Source organism: Chaetodon auriga, chromosome 9 (assembly GCF_051107435.1).
Source record: "Chaetodon auriga isolate fChaAug3 chromosome 9, fChaAug3.hap1, whole genome shotgun sequence".
Lineage (NCBI taxonomy): Eukaryota > Metazoa > Chordata > Actinopteri > Chaetodontiformes > Chaetodontidae > Chaetodon > Chaetodon auriga.
Genome location: NC_135082.1, coordinates 11,454,984 through 11,477,086, shown reverse-complemented (window position 1 = coordinate 11,477,086; position 22,103 = coordinate 11,454,984). Strand labels below are relative to the sequence as shown.

Genomic DNA, 22,103 nt, shown 5'->3' with positions numbered 1-22,103 from the left:
AAATTACTGATCCTCAAAGTACTCCTCTGAGTGCTCCTTGACCATTTTTGACCGCTGCTTCCAATTACAGAGCTCCCTCCCCATTTTTCTATCCATGAAATTTGAAAGTAACCAGAACTGCCAGACACCAATAGGATGGAGTTGGGAAGAGCGTCCACACACACACACACACACACACACCCACGCAAACAAATGTGGTTTGAGGCAGTATACCCATCTCAACAATCCAGAGAGATTGGAAAGGGTGCTGGTGGGCTTTGGAGTGTTAGTAGGTCTTCTTTCATGTTCGATATTGTGCATAAATTATTCAGCCTCCCCGTGTGTGGCGGCTGTGGGGTGTCTGTGGGATGGATTGGCCTGTCTGAGGCAGAGGTTAGACCAGCACTTTTAATCATCGGCCGGACCAAATATAGCCCAACGGCCTGACTGCGTGGCCACCAAAGGAAAAGAGAGCCAGGTGGACTAGAGGACGAGAGTGGAAACAACCACAGAGAGAGAGCAGAGAGAAGGAAAATGGGAAAAAAAAAAAAAAAAAGCAGAGAGAGGCAAAGTGGACCAGCAGGGAATGCAGATGTGGAGGAATGATTAGAAAGTGTGGGAGATTGGAAGTACGGCTCAGGACATAAGAGAAAGACACAAAGAGACTGTGAAAATGGACATGCAGAAGGAGTAAGAGAAATGAATTGGCTGTAGAATGAGTGCTCAGTGTGTAATTGAGCCACCTCACTCTCTGCTCCACTTGGAAGAAATATTAAGATGATGAAAAAGTGAGACTCCATTGTGGTTGCATAGTAAATGAAATGTGTCAATACTAATTCTATTGATGTAGATGGTGTCTGGTTGAATCGATCCTAGAGGGGCTTGCTGGGCAGTTGGCAAGCAGAATGCTCTCTTCAGCTTGATTGGCTAATGAGAAGAGTCAGTCAACTGGCATGATGGGATTTTAGAGAAAATGTTGTCACCTTGGGTCCAATTTGTCCCCATCAAATTAGCCCGGTGAGCAGTGGAATTATCTCATAAAACTATCCCGCACTGTGATGGGAGAGGATATTTTTGCAAGTGTGTCATCTTTATTAGAGATGCACTTGTGATACACTTCTGCAACAAAGCAAGAAAAAATCCAGTGTCTCTTTTCTTTTCTCTCCTCTGCAAATTAAAGCACCAATTAATTCTTGTGCTGCCTGTTGCCATTTTTTTTAATACCGCTCGCAATCAGGCATCAGTGTTGTTTTGCAGATACATTGGCAGGTTGTTTTCACCTTTCTTAACAAATCTCAAAGGCTGTAGGAAATTCCGGAAATCCCAATAACCCGATATTTACTGCACCTCCAGTGTCTTTTCTTTCTCCAGAGCCATCTATTTTTGCCAGGAATCTATTCGAGTCTCCTTTCATGTCAATTGAGTACCTCGTTCATGCATTATTAAGTAAACTGATGGTGCTCTATAGGATGTGTGTCGTTATATGAGGGTAAGTGTGTCTTTATGTCAGTAGAGGCTGCAATAAATAGGGAATTTGAAGCAAGAACAAAGCATTGCTTCTTTCCTCATTTGAACTGTTGCCCTGATACTTCTGTGGCTTTTAGCTTCAGTGTCACACTGCGGGAGGGACAGACTTTTGGGCTTTGCCACTGCGCCAAACTGCTTTGCTAACAAGTCCTTTACAAACACACGCCCACACAAACAGACATCAGGTACCCAGGCAAACACATTACCCTTCTCTCCTACATACAGGAAATTGGATGCCTGACCTTCCATTCACACCTTGCTTTTTTTTCCCCCTCCCCCTCGCCTCCTCCAGGACGTCCTGCTGATGGGGGAGGAGCTAGTGTCGGAGCCCTATTACTGCCAGCTCGAGGCCGAGACATGTCGGCTTTTCTCAGAGCAGCTGGGCACCCTCGCCCTGGTGGGAGAGTCCCTCCACATGGGCGCTGCCAAGCGCCTGAGGCTGGTGCTCTTCTCTGACGCGTACTGCTCCACGCTGGAGTATAACATCAGGGTCTACTGCATGGATGACACACAGGACGTCTTCAAGGTAAACTGTGACAAATGTAGCCCTGCCTTTTTCTGTTTCTCAGCCTGTGAGTGCGTAGATGGGCTGAGTGATGGGTAGACTATTATGTGTAATATTGTCTGTCACATTGGAAGGTTAGTAGAAATCAGCGCATGTAGGAGTTAGGTGTGGTCATGGTAAATTGAACAATATCAAAGGCTTGGTTACACCATGTGCACTTGAAGTGTGTGTGCTCCAGTCTATTGAAACGTGCATATGTCCAGGTGAATCATGGCATACAGTACAGTCTCTGAGTGTGTTTCTGTGTGCTTGGCTGCAGAGATGTTTCATTCCTTTCATGCCATCAGCGGTTCTGCTTGACTGCCGTGGGCCAAGAAGTTTCCCATCACTTTGTTCAACAGCATATTTTCACTTCTCTTTTTTTGCTCTCCGCATGGACAGAGTATAATCAAGCACTAATGCCTTCCTCCCTCCCTCGAGGACTGCCTCTGAGTAGCCTGTTAAGATTTCATTTGCATGGTTAATTAGTAAATTAAAAGGAGAGCCTGCCCCAATCTTTTCCCAGCAACCTCTGTGCTCTCGTTCTCTCCGCACCTCTCTTTCTCTCTCCAAGCTGTTCCTCCTCGTCTGACACCACCCACAGCCACAAGTGCCACTTCCCACTCGAGTCCACTTTTGCCGGCTGTAATGGCTGACCTCCTCGTGTAGAGGCTTACCACCGGCACAATCATATGGGTGGCTGTTGGACATAAACAATGGTAGGCAGTGGGGGCTTGGGCTGAAATTAGCACTCTCATATTCAGGGAGCTGAAGATGAGAAACTCTCCTAGCTTGCTCCTGTCTTTTTGTGGGTCAATTCTGCCCCTGCTGCCATCTTTCTCAGTTTCTGACCACTATGGCATGCTAGCAGGCGTGCTCAGGGAAATTGCTGGGTGACGTTAACATAGGAATAAATGTAAAATGTAGTATACAGGAGCTGGTGCAGCTCTACAGAGGCGGTGCTTTATTTCACAGATAGATATCAACCCTTTTTGTTTACGTGCTATCAGAGTGGTTGTAATGGTAGGGTGCTCTATATATATATATTCAGATCATTGGGTGACCCAGAGTTGTTTTGCTGCAGTGTGACTGTTGAAATGACCTTGTACGTCCTGTGTTGGATGCAGGAAGGCTGCTGGTGCACAAAAAACTCTGTCTCTCCCTCTGGCTAGCTCTTGTTCTGCTATTCTCCTGCTCTCTTAGCCAGGAAAAGGACATCTGAGCTTGTTGACTCCAGCACTTGTGCTGCCATACTCTGCAGCTCCCTCGACGCCCTTGAGTGCATTAGCTCCTGTCTCTCACACAACCTGGTCCTGTGGTAAGCCACGGCGTCTCCAGGGTTTTGTAGTTTTTAGTGAGTGATTTAAAACGTGGCCCACACTGTTTAGTAATCTCGACTTCACACTGCTCTTGGTGCCATTATTGAGGAAGCAGTTCATTTAGCAAGTACATTAACCACTTTGAGTGGAGATTAGACTTCCCTGGAGAGGTTCAGCCTAATCACTAATCACTATCTTTAAAATGCACCATTTATGATTCACTATGGCTACCATTAGATTTAACTGTAGTGTGGAACAGTGGTGGAGTAGCAGTAGGTGGTACGATCGAGTGCCACAGCAGCATTTTTTATTTTTGTGTTGATGTACAGTACCCCTTCAGTACATGTGAATTTTATGACAGCATTTGCAGCCTGCTAAGGCACCGCACCTCGTTTTTCAGACAAGAAGTCAACTTTTCATGCATTAAACAGGCTGTAGTTTTGATGGGAGATGAAAAAAATGAAAAAGCATTTCTCTGCCTTTTCTGTTGGCTGTTCACTGGCAGGAAGAACTGCAGAAACCAAAAGGGATGCTGAGGTTTTCTCTCCAGTCCCCTCTCTGGCTGTCAGCTTGTCTCTGACAAGCTTCCATCAGCGAGAATGACATGCACACACACCCACAAACACGTGCACACATGCCTGCACACTACACTTATGCACGCTGTACCATGCAATCTCTTATCTCCCAATTACAGCAGATTAGAACCAATGTTATTGTCTTTGATCCGAAGTGTGCGGGGGCTCTGGGGAAACAGTGACATTTCCGTCTGATGCTTGCCGTATGTTAGCAGGGCTCTGCCGGGACCAATTAAGTTAATATTTAATGTGTGTCCCACTCTTGATGGGCCCAGCCAAGGCTGGCACAGCAGCAGAGGAGACATGATCGGCGTTTGGTAGCGCCCTCACTGTGCACTTGGTTGTTCCCAGCTAGACCTGTGGGAGAGCATCACTGATGTTCTGCCATCCCACAACTGATTGAAACACCTGCAGTGAACCAAGCCTCTGACTCAGTGCAGAGATAGACCTAACACCAACATCTAATTAAACTGGAAGAGTGCCGACAAAGGTGTCTTTTTAGGATGGGAATACGCTGCAGCTATTTTTTTTTTTTTTTTTTATATTTAGCTGTGATATTCAGAATCTGTCAGCTTTTGGTCTGAAGGACAAAATGCTCAGTGTGTTTTCCTCTGCCTAATCCACATTTGTATAGTGGAACAATGACAAGATATCCTGCTGTTTATTGATAACTAAATGTTCTTCCGTTACACCCACATGTTTTGTAAGGCCAATGTTGTTATACAGTTTTGAAAAACCACCCACTTTCTGTCACATTTAGTTTTTTACAGAAGTTGAGGCACAAGTCAGTTTTCCTGTATTATGTGGTAGACTTTTTCAGAGACCCCCATAAACACTAATACAGTAGGTTTTTAACGAATATCTGTATGGGGCGTTTTTGTTAGCGGCATGTCAAACTATTTGATGGATTGCCTCAACATTTTGTACAGATGTTCAGCGTGTTAGCATGTAGCTTAAAGCACTGCTGTGCATATGTGTAGCCTCACACAGCTGCTAGCATAGCTGCAGACGCTTGAATCATTGTAGTGAGTTTAAGCGTCAATTAACAGCCATAAAACATCCAAATCCCACATCTGCATTCAAACGGTGAGACAATGTTTGAGCTAACACCCTTTGTACTCCCATTATTGTATTTCAGACTACAAAATTTATGCTTTCATCAATATTCATGTAATGAGGCCAATACATTCAGCTTTTTGTGTCTTGATTGTAAAAATGTATGTTCCAGTGTTAAACGGCTGTTTAATTGATGTCTAACTGGTTAAATAGTGGCTCCTGGATTCTTTTACACAGTGTTTGACCTCAAGCTATTATTCTTATTTGCTTTTAAAAGGGGTCATAAACTGTTTATGTGCTCCCTCCGCTATGACGCTCTCTTAGTAGCTCCAGAGCAGCAAGCTACATTTGAGCCGAAACTTTTTGCTTTTATGTATCACAGGAGAGAAATCCAGCATGTACGGGATGTAATACACTTTTTCTGATCCCTCCATCAGAACAGCTACTGGCGAGGAATTCTCGGGAAAAAACAGGAGAGCACAGCTCAGTAATTGCTGGCATTAAGTTAAAGAGGACAGTCAGCTTTATCACTGAGCCCAGCTGAGAAATTGTTTCCATATTATATTTCAACGTTCCTGTGTGCTGTTTTCTCCCGTCCTCCTCCGTGATTTATCAGGCAGAATGTGCATCTTTTCCCTAGCAAACACAGTCCCAATTTATAACTGAGCAGACAAGTCCCTTCTATTTGTAGTTATTAATCAGAGTTGACTGTAGCGGGCACGGCCACTGGAGCTCAGACTGATAGACTCTCAGTCAGAGAGGAAAAGCCTGTCACATCCTGCTGACAAATACACAGATTTATGGAGCCCACATAGCCTGGCTACTCTCTATAAACAAATGCATTTGCCTGAAAAGAGCAGCTCTGAAAATGGATCGCCGCCATGAATGCACATTTTTAAACACATGAGGACACGGCATTGCTAAGAGTCGGGGGATGAGGATGAGTTTATAAGGATATTAAAGCCTGTGCATCTCTCCGTGTTTCAGATGACATGTAGCTTGACTAATTAACCGATCAAACGCTAGTTATAATCCCCGTCGGAGCTAGTTAAGTTCATCAGTTTGTTACACACCAAGCCAGAACAATGGGGAACCACATGTAGTAGCTTGACCTTGCTGTGAGGAAAGTAGAATATTTTAATCTGCAGCTTTGAACCAGTCCAGTTCTTTTTATAAATATAGGCCTCTGCTAATGCTTTGATTTGTTGAGACTGTGTTTCTTTCACGCGTCCGATGGCTGGCTGTTTTTGTTGCAAGAGAGAGTTTGGTGCAGCCACTAACCTCTTTCTGTCAGCACCAGCCCGAAGAGATTAGCTGTGTGAGTGTCTCTTGTTTCCCGGTGGAGCCCGGCCCCCAGTCCATCACAGTCCCAGCTCTGGTCCAAGCCGAGAGGATGAGGGGACGGGCAGGGAGAGGGGTGGGAGATGAGTGAGGGTGGGAAGGGGGTTGAAGTCATAGAAAACTGTGGCCGTGATTGCAGTAATCCTGTTATCGCTCCTGCTAAAGCTGGCCACTCTAGTGACCTGGAGACACAAATGTTAAGCTGCCTCTGTCTCGCCTCTCTCTTGCTCCTGCTCTTTTCACTCCTCCCTGTTCTATCTCACTCTCTTTAGCCAGCCTCATTGAATGTCAGGGGGTGGTCTTGGCTCTGCCCGACTCTAAATTCACAGTCTTCACACACACCACAGGCTATCTCGAATTCCGTCAGAACAAAAGGGGTTTTTCTCCTGCAGCACTTGAACCTCTTGCCCATCTCATGCATCTTAATGTTTTCACACATGTACGGGGTCAGGGTGTCTCGGAGAAACTGCTCTTCTTATCGTCACTGAGTGGAAACACAATTTAGCTCGGAGTTAATGATTAATATGTGATTTGATAAACTAATTCAAAACCTTGCTTTGTTTTCCCCCAGAAAGAGTAAATAATATGGTCAAATTTAGCCTCTCATCTATTAGCTCGCTCGCACTGTCATTTGTTAACAGGATAATGGGGCGTAAAGAGGGCCATTATTCTCTCAGTCCAGAACATATGCTGAAACCCTGTACAAAAACACACTCTAATACACACACTCAGGCTCTCAGGCACACACAAACAATGCACAGGCGAGACAGTGTCATTTGAAAGCGAGGACACGTGCACACTGTTGTGTATTTTCCCTCAGTAAGCTCAGCCTCCCTGTCAGGTAGCAGGAGTGCCATGTCCTAGACCCTGTTTGATTGTAATCCTGCCGTGTCAGCCTTGAACCTGACAAACTGCTAGACAGGCCGGTTAGTATTCATTCTAGTAGCTATATGTTGATAATCAGATAATTGGCATTCTGCACTCTTTCTCTTGTTAGAAGGCCTATAGATTTGCTGCTAGAGGTCAAAGACCTGATCAAAGTCCACCAGCAGCAATTTGCAATGCTAATCACCCCCAACAAATTTGTGCTTAAGAACTGTGTTAAATGAACCTCTCTGGAAGCCCTCATAATGTGACTTTTTGTCCGCATAAGAGACATGATAGCGGAGGGCTTTTAATTCTGCTGAGAATGCGCTGCCCCCTGTTATTAACTCATTAGACCTCAATGCTTTGATTCAGAGCCATTGTCTGACCTACCCACTGTGAGTAAGTGGACTGGGTAACATCACAAGGCTCCGGGGTGGCAGTACAGTGAGGAGAACACTCCAGCCAGCCACATACAGTCAGATCATTGTACATCTTCAATGTACCAAACCAAATCAAAGCACATGCAGAAATCAAGATGGATAATCATGGGGGGGGGGGGGGGTTATAATATTTGTGTTAACAAGAAGATAAGCACTAAGCAAACATGGAAATTAGCAATGCGCTGAGCAAACATTGAAATTCAATTCTCAGGCTGAACCCCGAAGTGCTTATTCCGTGAAGAAGAGAGCACATCAAATATCAAAGCAGGTAGAGATTCCAAATGGATAATTAACAGCTTCCTTTCCATTATAATTGGAATCAGTCTAGCCCATTCCTGGGAAAGAGGGCAGAAAATTGAATCAGTGTTGTGCAGATAGAAATTACTGCCATTCTCCACCTTAATTAGATGTCTTTGCTGAAATCATACCATGGGCAACCATGCTGGCATGCAGCACTCAACATATGGCCACCATCTATACGCACATCTCCCTCTTGGAGCCGTTGTCTTTGAGATGTCTCCTCGACTCAGAGGTACATTCTGGCTGCCTGTGTTCCCTCTGCTGCCATCTTGTTTCCCTCCGCAGACAGATTAAAAGAACATATTATTTCTGAGGTCTTTTCTCACTACTAAATTCAGAGGTCTGTTTTTCTCTGTTGTAATATGCTCCTCTGATTGGAGTGTGAGGTAGCACATGTGAATGGCATCCAAAGTACTGGGTTCTTAAAGACTCATTCAGCACCAAGCATCCAGCTCAAAAATAAATTGATAGATCAGAGGAAAATACAGCAGATATTATCATCCCATTCCAGATGGTCATTTGGATGGCAACAAATGGTCCACTGAGCAAGTCCCACAGAGATTAAAATATTAAGCATGCATTTACAAATCTCTCCTGGCACAAAAACAAAAATGAAATTAAGGAGATTCGCCATGCGAGAACAATGAGCAGTTGACTAATGGCTCGTTCACTTACTTCATCACAGCCCAGGTAGCTAGTAGGCCGGGATGGCTGCAGTCTCTGCATGCTAATGCAGTTGCTGGAAGCTAGACGTGCACACGCTGAGGCAGGGGATCAACCTTGTGGTGACATTAAAGCGCTGTGGAGACAAGTCGGTCCAGCCCGCTGCGGCCGCATGCAGGGACACTATCTTCCTGTCCTAAGATGTACCGTGCCCCCGCTTCATGCCCACGCTGTGTGTGTATGTGTGAAAACAGGCTAGTCCCTTTGTGTGTGTGTTCATCTGTTAGAGTCACATTTTTTTTTTGTATGATCCCACCATTGTCCATGTCCTCTTTTGTATTTCTTTTTATTTCTCCTGGTGTGTGTGGGTGTGTGTGTGTGTGTGTGTGTGTTATGTGTCTTTTTCCAAACTGTAGGGTAAACAGGAAACCTGCACAATTACAGCTCGTTTTGCTCAATTTCATGTACCTCTGCGCCTGTGATGGTAAATGTGTTTCCTCTGAACGCTGACGCCGCTCTCTCTCTTTCATCAGGAGGTGATGCAGATGGAGCGGCAGCTCGGGGGTCGGCTGATTGACGAGCCCCATGTCCTGCTTTTCAAAGACAGCTACCACAACCTGCGCCTGTCCATCCATGACATGCCCCAGGCGCACTGGAGAAGCAAGCTGCTAGCCGGCTACCAGGTGCGTTGGGCCGCCCTGCGGGGCTGCAGGGGCAGGGAGTCACTTCAGATCAGAGAGGGAGCACGGGGATGTAATACAAGTGCCGAGGTGAATCTGTCAAATTTGTGTATCAGCAGTTATGGGCTTTCTAATGTGTTTGTCTGTACACTCAATTTAAAGCCCATGTTGTCTTGGTTATTTTAAATTAGCCATGCAGAGAAATGAAAAAAATGGAGCGCATGTTGGCAAAGGCGATGTTACTGAGTAATCTAAGGTTCCTCTGGAGCAACTTTTTATGGTTAATGAGGGCTCACGGTCTAGTCGTCTCTCCAGAAATTTAAATTTAGTTTGTGCAGAGTTTTAATTAAGTATGTTTTGGTTTGGCTTCAGTTGATCACTTTAAAGATTCACACTAAGGAGTGTTTTTCAGTCTGTTATTGCAGGGCTCCACTGTCCAATAACCTTTTCTTTCTTGGCACTGTTTGCAACTTAAAGTCATTAGAGTTGAGGGAACCTTTGGAGGTGTGTGTGCACCTCTGCACGTAGAGTGTGCATGTTTTTGTGCTTCTGCATGAGGTTGTGTACGTGTGCATATGGGAGTCGGGTTGTGTGCACTAACCCAGAGCTGCAAGCTGATTGATTATCCTAGCTGCCGCTCTCTCAAAGGGAGCCGAGATGAAATATAGAGCACTATGTAAATATCTGGAACTTCTTGGAACCTCTCCATCGCCCCTACACTCCTCACACCTGCGTGGCCCACTGCACTGCAGCCCGGCAACAGACACACGAGGGCTGTTCAAAGAGGACTAGAAAATGTTCTGGCTGCAGCTATGTAAGCACTGAGCACCAGGTCCCCAAAGAGAACACACAGGCAGCGCCAAGCAAGCAACGGCTGCAACAATGCACCCAGAACACAGAGGCTTATTCCTCTGGACTGTGCCTGTTCATTTGGAAGTGTTATTCCCCTCTCAGCAGTGCGGTCAGAAAAGGCCTTTAGTCTCCCTGGGGCCCCCGGGAAGACTTTTGCGTGTTTCACCCGACTCCCCCCGTCAACTGTCTGCCTGGATAACAGTGCCCCCGTTTGGTTGGCAGCATGTACTGCAGCCCCACTTCACTCAAGTTCTTGTCAGCTGTTGAACCCAGGGTGAAGTGAGGAGTAAATGTGCCCTGTCTTTTTTTTCCCAGTTACCTCCCTGCTTCTCTGGGGATATGCAAATGAGACGTGAATATGGAGCAACAGAGAGAAAGATGTAGAAATTGTCAGCCTTGAATAAATTCTACCAAACACTCCCTGGTAGCTGTTTGCTAGACAGAAGCTAGTGCTGTACAGCGGTTCTACTCCAAGCTATTATGCATACATATATACTTCAATGTCACATGATGCATTTTAGACTCAAAGAGCTGTGGTGTTTCAACCTCATGTGTAGCTCTGCGCAGAAATGCACCAACAGTACATACCTGCAAAGAAAGGCTGAAAGATAATGGATAAACAGAAAATGTTTCTCATGCCAGAGATAAAGGTATGTTGTGCTATCTCTTAAAATATGAAGTCTGATGCTTCTGTAATCAACTCAGTCAGCCAGACAGGCTGTTAACTCCCCTGAAAGATTCTCTTTGTCACGTTATCCCCCTTCAACTTACCTGAATGTTGTCAGTCTGCTGCCTCATATATATTTAGCCATGTTCACCTAACGATGACAGCCTATGTCAGTGTAATTAATGATGATCTCAGTGTATTCCAGGCAGGAGGTCCTGTTATGGCGTCTTTCAGACATGCGGTTCTGACTGAGCCGCTGTGCTGCCGCTTGTGCGTGCTGCATGTTTTTTCTTCTGCAGGAGATCCCATTCTACCACATCTGGAACGGTTCCCAGCGGTACCTGCACTGCACGTTCACTCTGGAGCGGCTCAGCCTCAGCACCTGTGAGCTCACCTGCCAGCTGTGCGTGTGGCAGGTGGAGGGGGAGGGACAGAGCTTTAGCCTCGACTTTAACATCGCCAAGGTAACGCTCAGCAGAACTACTCGCTCATAAGCAGCAAGCGATTACCATTATTCAGCATTTTAAGTAGCCGTAGCCTTAGAGGAATTGTTTTTAATGCAATGCGAAGAAAAGGGTTTGTATTCTTCTGACGTGTGCTTTGTGGCTATCATCCCCACCAGGACACCCGAGCCGTGGACACTGAGTTTCTGCTAATGGACAGTAACGCCACAGCTCTGGCAGGGCCCAGCGCCTTTCAGATCCCGTACCTCATCAGGCAGAAGATCTGCAGCAGCCTGGACGCCCCTTGTCCCAATGGAGCCGACTGGAGAATGCTAGCACAAAGACTTAAGCTTGAGAGGTAAATACTGACTGCGTCATGCCATCAGGCGTAATCTGATCGCTGGAATAGGCAGCTGTTGAATAATGCTCTCAAGAAATGCAGCAGAGCCTCATTTCTCCAAACCCCTTTAGAACAGAGTTTGCACAGCAGTACATGTAGCACACTTGAATGCAGCTTGTTTAAAATAATGAACATGCAATCACGCTGATTGTGAAGGGTCACGCTAATGTAGAGGTTAGCATGCAACTATGAAATTGTAGTCGTACAATCAGTGTGAAGTGCACCACCGCAGTCGAGTGTTTTTCCTGAAGTTTAGGTAAACAAGGTTCTGCCTTAGCAAACTAATCCCTTATTTGACACAGCTAACGTTATAGGATTAATGTGGACTTGATGGATACAGCTATCACTTCTAAGAGAAAACACATCCCCCTTCTTCCTTTTTTTTTCCTCAGGAACAGGTAAGCAGCTTAAAGTCTGCACCTGAACTTGGAGCTGCTACATTCCGCTTAACAGTTGTAATTGGAAAGGTAGCAAGCTAGCTGCCCATCAGCTGTAAAAAAAAAAAAAAAAAAAGACAGAGTAGGTCTGGATCTGTGCCGAGCTCAGCCTGTTACTGTACTTTATCACAGGAGCACCTGTAACAGAAAGGAGCCAGGCATCGATCCCTTATCCTCCAATTTAATTTCTACCTCGTAATGAAATCAAATAGGGACACTTAATTTGTCCAATCAACTTTATTTACCCCAATTAATCACAAATTGAATTGATGCACCGCAGGTTTAACTAGCAATGTTTTGCTCAACATAATCAATTCTCATTTAGGCCTTAGGAAGGAACAACCGCTCTGTTGTTTGATCTGTCCTTAACAACATGTTTTCCTGAAAAGGCAGCGGCTTCTTGGCATTCTCTCATGCTGTTATTTCGGTGTTTGTTTCTGTGTGTGTAAAGTGTTCAGACTGAGCGGAACGGGACCAATCAATAAAACTTAAAATGCCAAGAACCTTTTATTTGATCTTTCTCTCCTAAGACTGTGCAAACGGCTGTGTCTGAGCCATACAAGATAAGCTCGTGTTTCACACGGCGAGGTGAATAAGCAGGACTGACACGTCGGACGCTAAGCTCTGTCTTCTTTATCTGAATAATGACACAAAGGTTTGTTCCCAGACAATTTTTTTGACCACCACTCCGCTTTGTTGTGCTCTCCCGACGCGGGGGGAAGGCTGCGTGCGCTATAAAATCCAATTGACTCAAAATAGAAGAGTGACACTGTGTTCTCAGTGCTCTGCCAGAGCAGCCGTGTTTCCAACCACCACAGAAGGCTTCAAAAGATAAACAGAAGATATGAGGAAGAAATGAACTCCGTCTGACCTTTCTCAAGGTGAAAAGGACCTCCCGTCTCACCCCCTCCTCAGCAAAAAAACACCCACACGACAACCACCCCCCCACCCCCCCGTGCGAAGAGTTGACGCTGTTCTCTTTTCTTAATGTCGTGTGTGCTCTACATAACAGTTAAGGCCCCAGACATTTGGAGAACAGAAAAAGACCATTAAACCAAACAAGCATCTTCGGGTGCTGCAGGGATCAGGGTCCCACTCAACATCAAATATACAGCTGGCTGGGGCCACTGCTTTGTTGTCATTGATTGGGTTTGATCGTAAAGGTTCTGCTCCCAAAATGGAAAAGGTCACTTCCGACTTAACAGAGAAAAGTCCATGTAGGATTTACTATATGGGGATTTTGGGCCAATTTCAACATCAAATAAAGAGGAATGAGGCTTATGCTTTTAAGCTTCAAATGAAAATTGCCTCTGATTTTGTATTTGATGGAAGTTTCAACAGCTACAATGTGTTCTTACACCTTTTATCATTTTGTTGCTCAGTGCTCCAACACAGCATATGTGAATGTAGCAATAAAACACAATAAAAGCTGACATTGACAGAGTCAGAAGAAGCAGCAGCAGCACAATAAAATACCGGCTGAAAAGCTTTTCCTCAGACTCCGTTGGTGTGCAGCAAATGAGAGACTGTTTTGATATGTGCGCGTGGCTTGATTTCATAAAAATGTCTCGTCCTCACTGTTATTTTTGTGCTCCCCTCTCTGCAGACACATGAGTTTCTTTGCATCCAAAGCGAGCCCAACCTCTGTGATCCTGGACCTGTGGGAGGCACAACATTTCCACAGCGGCAACATCAACCAGCTGGCCACAGTCATGGCTGACATTGGCAAACAGGAAGCCATGATATTCCTGGTCTCTGATGGCGAGTGCTAACCTAGAAAAGGGGAAGAGACTGGTGCAGAGGAAAAGTACAGAACACACAAACACAAACAACAAAAAAAAAACCCAACAATAACTGCAGCTGGAATCGAAGAGCAGAGCTGTCCCAATGTCCCTCTTCTTCACTTCAGACGATAGTAAAGAGTTTATGTTGGAGTGAGTCCCTAGTTCCCACCGAACAGAGTAAAAATCTTTAAACAGACCAAATGAGGGGAAAGGAAGCGTCTGGGTGTTTGGGGAAATGTATCCAGGAACTCAGTAAAAAAAAAAAAAAAAAAAAAAAAAACAACTTTATTTTCCATCAAAGATTGAAGTTAAATTGTTCCACACCATGGTTCTACTTTAAAGATGACATTAAATTAACTTCATGCCTTTTATATAATTAGCCCACTTAAGGCTAGTAAGGAGCAATATGCAAACGTAATGCTATTACAAATGGCCACTATTGCAAATTCACTGAATCATTTCTGAACCTAGAAAACTGTATGAAATAAAAAGGGATGTGACAAAAGGTGCCGGTCCTTTCAGGTTCAAGAGAACAGGCCACATATGCAACTGGCAAGTTTGCTACATGACATCATCTCAGACACTGAGCACATTTTCAACAAGGTCACCAGGGTCTGCGAGCGTCCCCTCCCGGCCAACCCCAAGCCCAGTCCCACTCTACAGATGTGCGTCTCATACGTGTCGTTATCACTTTCATAAAACACACACACACACACACACACACACACACACACACACACACACACATAGACGGCTTGTAGCACATCCTGGACTTGCAGGTTTAAAATAGATTGTATGTCAGAGGCCCAAAACCCCGTCTCATCTTGTTTGTGTGTGTGTTTTTTTGTTTTTTTTTTAAGTCCAGCCGGTATCACTACTGTGAATGTAACATCTTGACATCTTGATTCTGCAAGACGCTTCGCAGCTTTCCTGCTTCTGAATCAATATATGTGGGGTTTGGATGCTTTGAACTTTTTTTGAGGGAGGAGTGAGTAATATCTTCACTAAAGTCATACTTCAGAAGCCATCTCTATGGAAAGCCTGTGATTCTGAACCGTCCACTTTCTTACCCCAAGCGTTCATCGTGGCATTTTTCTGTTTCGAGTTCCACAGCTAATGAAGGAGCCATAGGGCCGAAAGGCATCCCAGCTGCATATATGTGAACACTGAATGTCATCGATGCTCATTTCTAAAACGACATTTTCCTCCTGATTACATCGATTCTGTAGCAGAGAGGATGTTTAACATAAAAGCATGGCCAAGAGGGTTATTATCCCGTATGAATAATGCAGAGCACTTTCCCACACAAGATCTGACAACAAATCAAATCAAAATCTTTACCAGGTTACTCACACCAAAAGGGTAGCTGTGCAGCTTTGTTTTTATAATTCATAAAGCAATGTTGGTGGGAATTCTATATTTACTGTGTGGCAAGCAGTATTTCCACATCAGAGAAACGCCTGTCTCTCACAGAACCAGTGGCTTATACATAATGTCACGCCTCTGCTCACAAAAGATGCTTTGAAAGGTTTTCTTTTTTTTGTCTTCTTTTTTCTAGCCAGAGTGGCAAAAATGATCCAGCAGAGTCATGCAACAAATCAGAAACTGCAACTACGCACTTGCTTCTCATATTTTGCTACTTTGCATTAATTTACACTGTTTGTTTAATATTAGTAGTAATGGATGTGTCTGGTCAGGCAACAAGAAATACACACAGTATCTCTAAAGTCCAGTGGTCCAGTAATTATTCTTTGACAATGTGTGAGCAATCCCAAACTAGCCATAGTCCTCTCTCCGTCTGCCTCAGGGTTGCATGTGAAGTCGTCTGTTAAAGTTGTAAAGAGAGCCCCTTTCCATTGAGTCCCTTCTTATTCAAGCAGTCAGCACAGCCCATCCTACCAGCTCCTGTGGCTTCGACCTTTAACACCACCTGGAGCCTCTTTTATGATTGTCAGATATTTGGAATGTACATTTATGTTTCCTCGTTGTGGGGGGGGGGAGCGCGTCTTTCTCCTCTTCCTTTTTTAAGTCCTAGAAGTTCCATTGTATTTGTGTGGCATCTCGGCACCCGTTAGCTCTTTCCCATCCTACGAAACACGCCTCCTCTTGACCAACACGTTTTTACGAACCCCTGTGCTATTTGATGTGGAGATGCCATGAAATCAAATTTGAACTTTGTTTTAGTCCCTTTATGAAACCCTTGGATCGAGATCCTTTCGGCGATATCACCTTAAAGAAGTCATTTCACGTCGAAATGAATCACCGTCACGTGTAATATGTAAATACTTTTTCTATATCAGCCGTGTGCTGTCACTTTGCATACTGTATATCAGCAGAATTGGTAACCAAAGTTTTCTGAGTATCATTTGAGGCCACTACATCCTCATGTTGTATCCATTCAATATTGTTTCGCCATTGTTTTACTTGCAGCTAGCATAGAATAAGTCAGAGTCGCTGTCTCTTCTGAACTGCAAATCACCTCTTTATCTCATTTGTTCGCTTTCGTCTCTGAGGCAAGTTAATGCTGTTTGTTCAAGCAGTGATATGTGTCAGTTTATTTTACCACTTTGTAAAGAAATGTAAATTATATTTTAATATGAAGCCAAAAAAAGACACTTAACTGGCGCAGCATTTGTCAAGTCTAAACCGTGACGTGTTTGCCTATATACTGTTCTTTGGCGATCTAGCAGTGAAGACTTTTTGCAGTGTTAAGGGTTTAGAGACCGTTTTACAGGAAGTTTCTATACATATTTTGTTCGTCCTTACTCTGCATATGTCTACCTGATGATTTCTCTAACTGTAAGCATTTAAACACAAGGTGGAAGTAGTCACTAATGCTCAGTAAATCACCACATTGGGACTGCGCGGAGGCTGATTGAGGACATCGGTTCTCGGACACTGACGAGCCAGTGTTGACGCAGCATGTTTCGATGAGCCATGGCAGTTGTACAGTCAGACTGTGTGTGAAACTCTATCACCCCTGTCATTGTCTTGGATGTGTTGTCTAAGCACATTTCAGTAATGTAATTCACCAGCCGCCAGGATGTTCAGCATCTATCTTCACATCTAACTTGTCCAACAAATCTAACAAATCTGCAACTACTCTGTGTGTGTGTGTGTGATGAGTTCAGTTCCCTTCATGGTGAGATCTGGGCCTGATAGTTGTGTGCAAGACTCGTGTCAGTGACATAAATGCTTCGTTCAAGGGTTTAAGTTTACCCCCTGAGTTACGGGGAGCAAACAGCTTCATCTCACAGCTGTACTTTTTGTGTCACTCATTACTATTCAGTGTCAAGGACGTGTGTGTGTGTGTGTGCGCGCGTGTGTGAGAGAGAGACTGGGTGTGTGCATAATTCCCCGTCACTCTGACTGACCTGTTTTCTTTTTGAAATAGTAGACTTCTGTACTTGTGAATGGTTTTTCTATTTAGTTCCTTGATTCAATGTTCCTTGCCTTTCTGCAAGTCAAAAATGCTGTATTTATTACATGCCACAGCGCTTATGCAATTGTATAATCCTTTTTTTTTGTTTGTTTGTTTCGGTTTTTTTTAACCTTTTGTGTTCCTTATCGTCAATGTAAATTGTTGTCAAAACTTTTGTGGCAATGGAAAAACTTCTGCTAAGGGAGATTTTCTGTACTTTTTTGGACAATGATATGGATTTGTGGGTAGAATTTTGGAAATTCGTTTCTAAGTGCTTTCAAGTATTTACTTGGCCTTATGTATATATATATCTATGACATTTCAGAAAGGTATGTATAGTAATTCAACCTGAAATTGTTGTAAATAAATTATATATTGTTAAATCAAGGACTGGATCTTTTTTAACTATACATGTGCTCAGTGTTATAGGTTAAGCTTCAAACTCTCAACTTCACTCTGACCATAAATTGGTAAATATGGTTAATCAGGCTGACATAGTTGGCATAAAGGCTGGTTAAAAATGAGTATTTTCTCTTCAGTTACACTGAATTGTAGACAATTGTCTTGCAATGTGTCCAGTATGGTGATACCATTGTTATCGTGAGCCCTCCTAACTCAACCAGTTCAGGTGACTGAAGGATACTGTCATTTTTGTCTACAGCTGGAACACTGTAGGGATTCACTGGGGTTTCTGTTTGTGTGAAGCTTCATTTTTAGCTCTTATTGTCCTCCAAACAAAGCATTAGAAAGGTCTGTTGTTAGGGAGCAGGTGTTGGTGAGAGCAAAGGCAGTGCAAACATCAGCCAATGGAGAATCTTACAGATGGGTTCACCTCAGATACACTTCAGCCCAGTGATCAGTCCTAACATGTGGCATCACTGATTAATTTTATTTGAAACGTCCAGCAGCTATAAAAACAACACTTACAGGCCCATTCTGAAGCAATATAAATACATAATAAACCACGGCTTGAAAGTACTCGAAGGAACACTCACAACATCATTGGAACATGAGGGACAAAATCACCCTTTGAGGTTTTTTTCTTACATTAAAACGTCTGATAAATGATACTGTCAACGCTTTGACAAATCCCCTCATCTCAGGAGTGTGAAACATTTTAAAACTATAACGCCACTTTCTCTGTCACCCACATCTGGGACTATTAAAACTGGACCAATTACAGATTATTACATGACTCAAAATTACAGTTATTAACCGCAGTGTGTGCTCTGATTTGCTAAAGTGAAAAGTAAAGCGGTTAGTGCTTCTGTGGAGAGGTGCAGGGGTCCAGTCAGGCAGAAATAGAACACCCCCTTTTTCTGCTTCACTGGACCCCCATTACTTTAATAGGCACTGCAGGAAGAGTCGGTGAGTGGGTCGGGGTCCTGAATGGGGCCACCACTTCTCTACACTTAGTGCAGGAGCAGTGGCAGATCAGTACAGTACATGTGGGATTATTAGAGGCTAAGTGACTCCTCCAACTTGGAAGATACTGACTTGATCTATCTTCAGACTGAACAAGGAGGAGATTAGTAGAGCCGTGAGGGTTTTTCACTAACAGGTACGATTAAATCTAGATGAGCTGCATTTTCACCGTCCAATCTGAAAATGACTTCAAAGTAAACAAGTTAGTGATGGCATGAAATAATTCCTTGACTACTTCCAGTTATACAACACAGCATTTGGTATTACAGGCAGTAACATTTGAGCTGTCCTAACAGCACAGTGGAGTAACAGTGCATGACGCTAACATTAAGCCTCAAATATAGGAAACAAAGTCTGCAGGATAGGAAAAAGACAGAGTTTTAACTAGGTGTGTGGTTGGAGAGATGCAGAGTGTGCTGCAGGGCGGTAAAGAGGAGGGAGAGAGAGGAGCGCTCCTTCCTCTGAAGATGAAGCTCGCTCGCTCGCTCACACTGGAGCAAAGGCATGGCCTTTGCACAGGGGCTTATCCTTCTTCGAGTAGAACGTCTTCCCCTCCAGGTTGATTTGGCAGAGCTTTAAAGATGAAAGGAGAGAGACAGGCAGAGACAGACAGATTGGGGAAACCAGGGCAGAGTAGATATCAGACCATAACATTGCCAATGTGAATTTACACAGTTTTCTACTGGCCAGAGCCTGCACAGATTATTTACTTGACTGCATTTACTTTCAGTTTTCTTCACAGTGTGAAAAAGGAGACGGAGAGAGTGATTGACTGCAGGTGACAGGAGGGAGAAGCTCGAGGTCCAAAGATGGAGGCAGATTTTTCAGGTGGCATTGTGAGATGGGATGGGGCAAAGAGAGCCCCGCAGGGAGCCATATCAATCAAAATGACTTACAGCACAGACGAAGCACGTATCGTGCCAGCTGTAGCCCAAGGCCTCCAGAAACCGATCCCCGGCATCAATCTTAAAGTCACAGCCATGGCATTTGGTGCCGAACATCTTCTCATAGTCTGCAGAGAGAAAGGGGATGGGAGGAGTGGTGGTGAGCAGCAGCGATGTGTGAGATAACCAAAGGAATAACATAACAAAATAAATCCAAAAGAGCTTTTATCATCGCCCAGATCAGGTCAAGCATCCTCCATGGCCTCCACGATCACCATAGGTAAACATCACTTAACCTTTATAGGATGTTCTGGAGCACAGAGTGTGAAATAGGTTTCCACCTCTTTCATCTTTTAAAGAACTGGAGGCTTTTCCTCTTGAAGAGGAGTAATCACACACAGACACACACACACACAGACACACAGACACACACATGCACTTAAGGACCTGAATGACGGCAATAAAGATGGATAAAGCTGTTTTGAAGCCAAATGTCGGCTCCTCTCCTCATTGGGTATTTGATACTTTGCCGTTTGCGTTATTTTGTCCACCCACTGTACATTAGTGCCTTTCCAGAGTGTGAGGGAGGGATTAGGATGAGGGGAAATTTCTCCAGATACTTAACTGGATTTTGCCAGTCTCTTTCATCACAGGGACTCTGGGGAAAGTGTCAGGTTATAATGCCGCTTCTCAAGAGCGAGTGGGTGAGAGCTGCAGAATCCCTGAAAGATGCTGAGGCAGCACAATGTTTATCAGAGCTAAAGGCATTATTCAGAGTATGAGTACTCAGGTTCTGGCTTCGCCTCTGATAAAGCAGTGATCCACGTCAGAGCCTCAGCAGTGAGAGAGAAACACGGCGCCCTGCTAAATCATTTACAGCATAATAGAAGAGCACACACCATTCATAAAATCCAATAGAGAATTGTATGAAGTAAACTGGAGCTAAATAGATTACAGCAGATGAAAACATCACACTTTATGATTGACTGTGGTGCACGGCAGAAGATTCATGATGTCGGCCCGTGCCAAACCCCACAGCAATAATACAACAATGGGATGTAGTACAAATAGCTTGATCAAAACATATGGAAATGATTCAAGCATAACTGGAGAGGGGACGCTGTGAGACATTTTTCCTTTTTTTTTTTTCAAGAGAAACAACTTTTTCATGAAATGCGCTCGGCATTTCCCTGGTTTTGCACCGCAGCTTCTGTTCTGATCCCTGAACAGCAGCACGCTTAGCTACGGCATCCATTTAAAGTAAGAAGATTTGACATCTTCCGTCACGTAAGCTCGATCATGATGTCAGTGCCCCCTCCGTTCGTGGGGCCCGGCGCAGATTTACGATAAACATGAAAGGCTTGATCCCTGCGTAAAGTTACAGGGGGTCTTACATTGGTTGAGATGTTCTCAGTTGGCACTGGAACTAATCAATCTGCACACTCGCTGAGGATTTTCAGCATGCTTTTCCTTTAGCCACTGTTTCATATTTTCTGCTAAGGCATGATCTTTAAACCCCGCCTGCCTTTACTTCAGGTTCAGACTTCCATTCTCTTTTTAAACTGCGTGTGTCTGTGGATGTCACTGCCTATTCAGGAGGCCACTGCTGCTGCTAGAAACCACATTCATGTGATGTTTCTTTTTGTTTCCAGCAGATGATTTCTCACCTTGGAGATGCCCTCATGAAGCCTCAATAATGTGAGGCCGCAAAAGTTGTATTATCAAGTATGAATGAGAGAAAAGCAGTCCTCGAGTGAAAGGACAGTCAATCTAAACTTTCAGAGAGCTGATTTAACAACATTCACCTCTGTTACAATATGCTGATGTTTTAACATCTTCATTATTATTATGGCTCACAGTTACTGTGACGCATGTGATGGGAGCTTGTGATGGTTTGCAGGTGTTGAGTGTGTTTGGAAACGACTAATCTACCATTAATAAGCGTCAGATTCATGCAGGTAATTATCAATTTCATTTCATTTTGAAACACATCTTACCCCATGCTTTACACTGCAGATAGTCTTGCTGGTATCATTATCATGATTAGCGTGAAAGTAGCAGACCAGGGTAAGAATAATGTATGTTTCTGTGTCAAAGTTGGAATCTAGTCCTCAATACACTACAGTGTTTAACTACTTTGGACCGTCCCAAAAAGCTCCATTCTTTTAAGATTCATTCAATCATCTTCTATACCGACTATCCCTTTCGGGGTTGCGGGGGGGCTGGAGCCTATCCCAGCTGTCAACGGGCGAGAGGCCGGGAAACAATACAATCTATTTAATGCGTGACCTCATCATTGATTTTTGTAAATATCTGCTTATTCTGAATTTGATGCAGCAACATGTTTCAAAGAAGTTGGGACAGGAACAACTAAAGACTGGGAAAATTGTGGAACGCTCCAAAAACACCTGTTTGGATTATTCAGCAGGTAACAAGGTTCATTGGTAACAGGTGAGAGCATCATGATTGGGTATGAAAGGGTCGTTCACCACTTTGTGA

General features: G+C 44.1%; 2 protein-coding genes across 8 annotated transcripts in view; one reads left to right on the top strand and one right to left on the bottom strand.

Annotated features, from left to right (window-relative positions):
* unc5a (unc-5 netrin receptor A) overlaps positions 1 to 17,682 on the top strand; it is a 123,674-nt gene extending 105,992 nt beyond the window's left edge. For all 4 annotated transcript variants that reach the window (XM_076738587.1, XM_076738590.1, XM_076738589.1 and 1 more), the window contains 5 exons: positions 1,799 to 2,032; positions 9,145 to 9,294; positions 11,110 to 11,274; positions 11,433 to 11,611; positions 13,697 to 17,682. In XM_076738587.1, coding sequence (XP_076594702.1) covers positions 1,799 to 2,032; positions 9,145 to 9,294; positions 11,110 to 11,274; positions 11,433 to 11,611; positions 13,697 to 13,862 — 894 coding nt within the window. In that variant the 3' untranslated portion in view covers positions 13,863 to 17,682. The remainder of the gene's footprint in view (positions 1 to 1,798; positions 2,033 to 9,144; positions 9,295 to 11,109; positions 11,275 to 11,432; positions 11,612 to 13,696) is intronic.
* Positions 17,683 to 18,163: 481 nt separating this feature from the next.
* pdlim7 (PDZ and LIM domain 7) overlaps positions 18,164 to 22,103 on the bottom strand; it is a 31,423-nt gene continuing 27,483 nt past the window's right edge. For all 4 annotated transcript variants that reach the window (XM_076738591.1, XM_076738594.1, XM_076738593.1 and 1 more), the window contains exons 10-11: positions 19,617 to 19,732; positions 18,164 to 19,293 (exon numbers count right to left, since the gene is read on the bottom strand). In XM_076738591.1, coding sequence (XP_076594706.1) covers positions 19,207 to 19,293; positions 19,617 to 19,732 — 203 coding nt within the window. In that variant the 3' untranslated portion in view covers positions 18,164 to 19,206. The remainder of the gene's footprint in view (positions 19,294 to 19,616; positions 19,733 to 22,103) is intronic.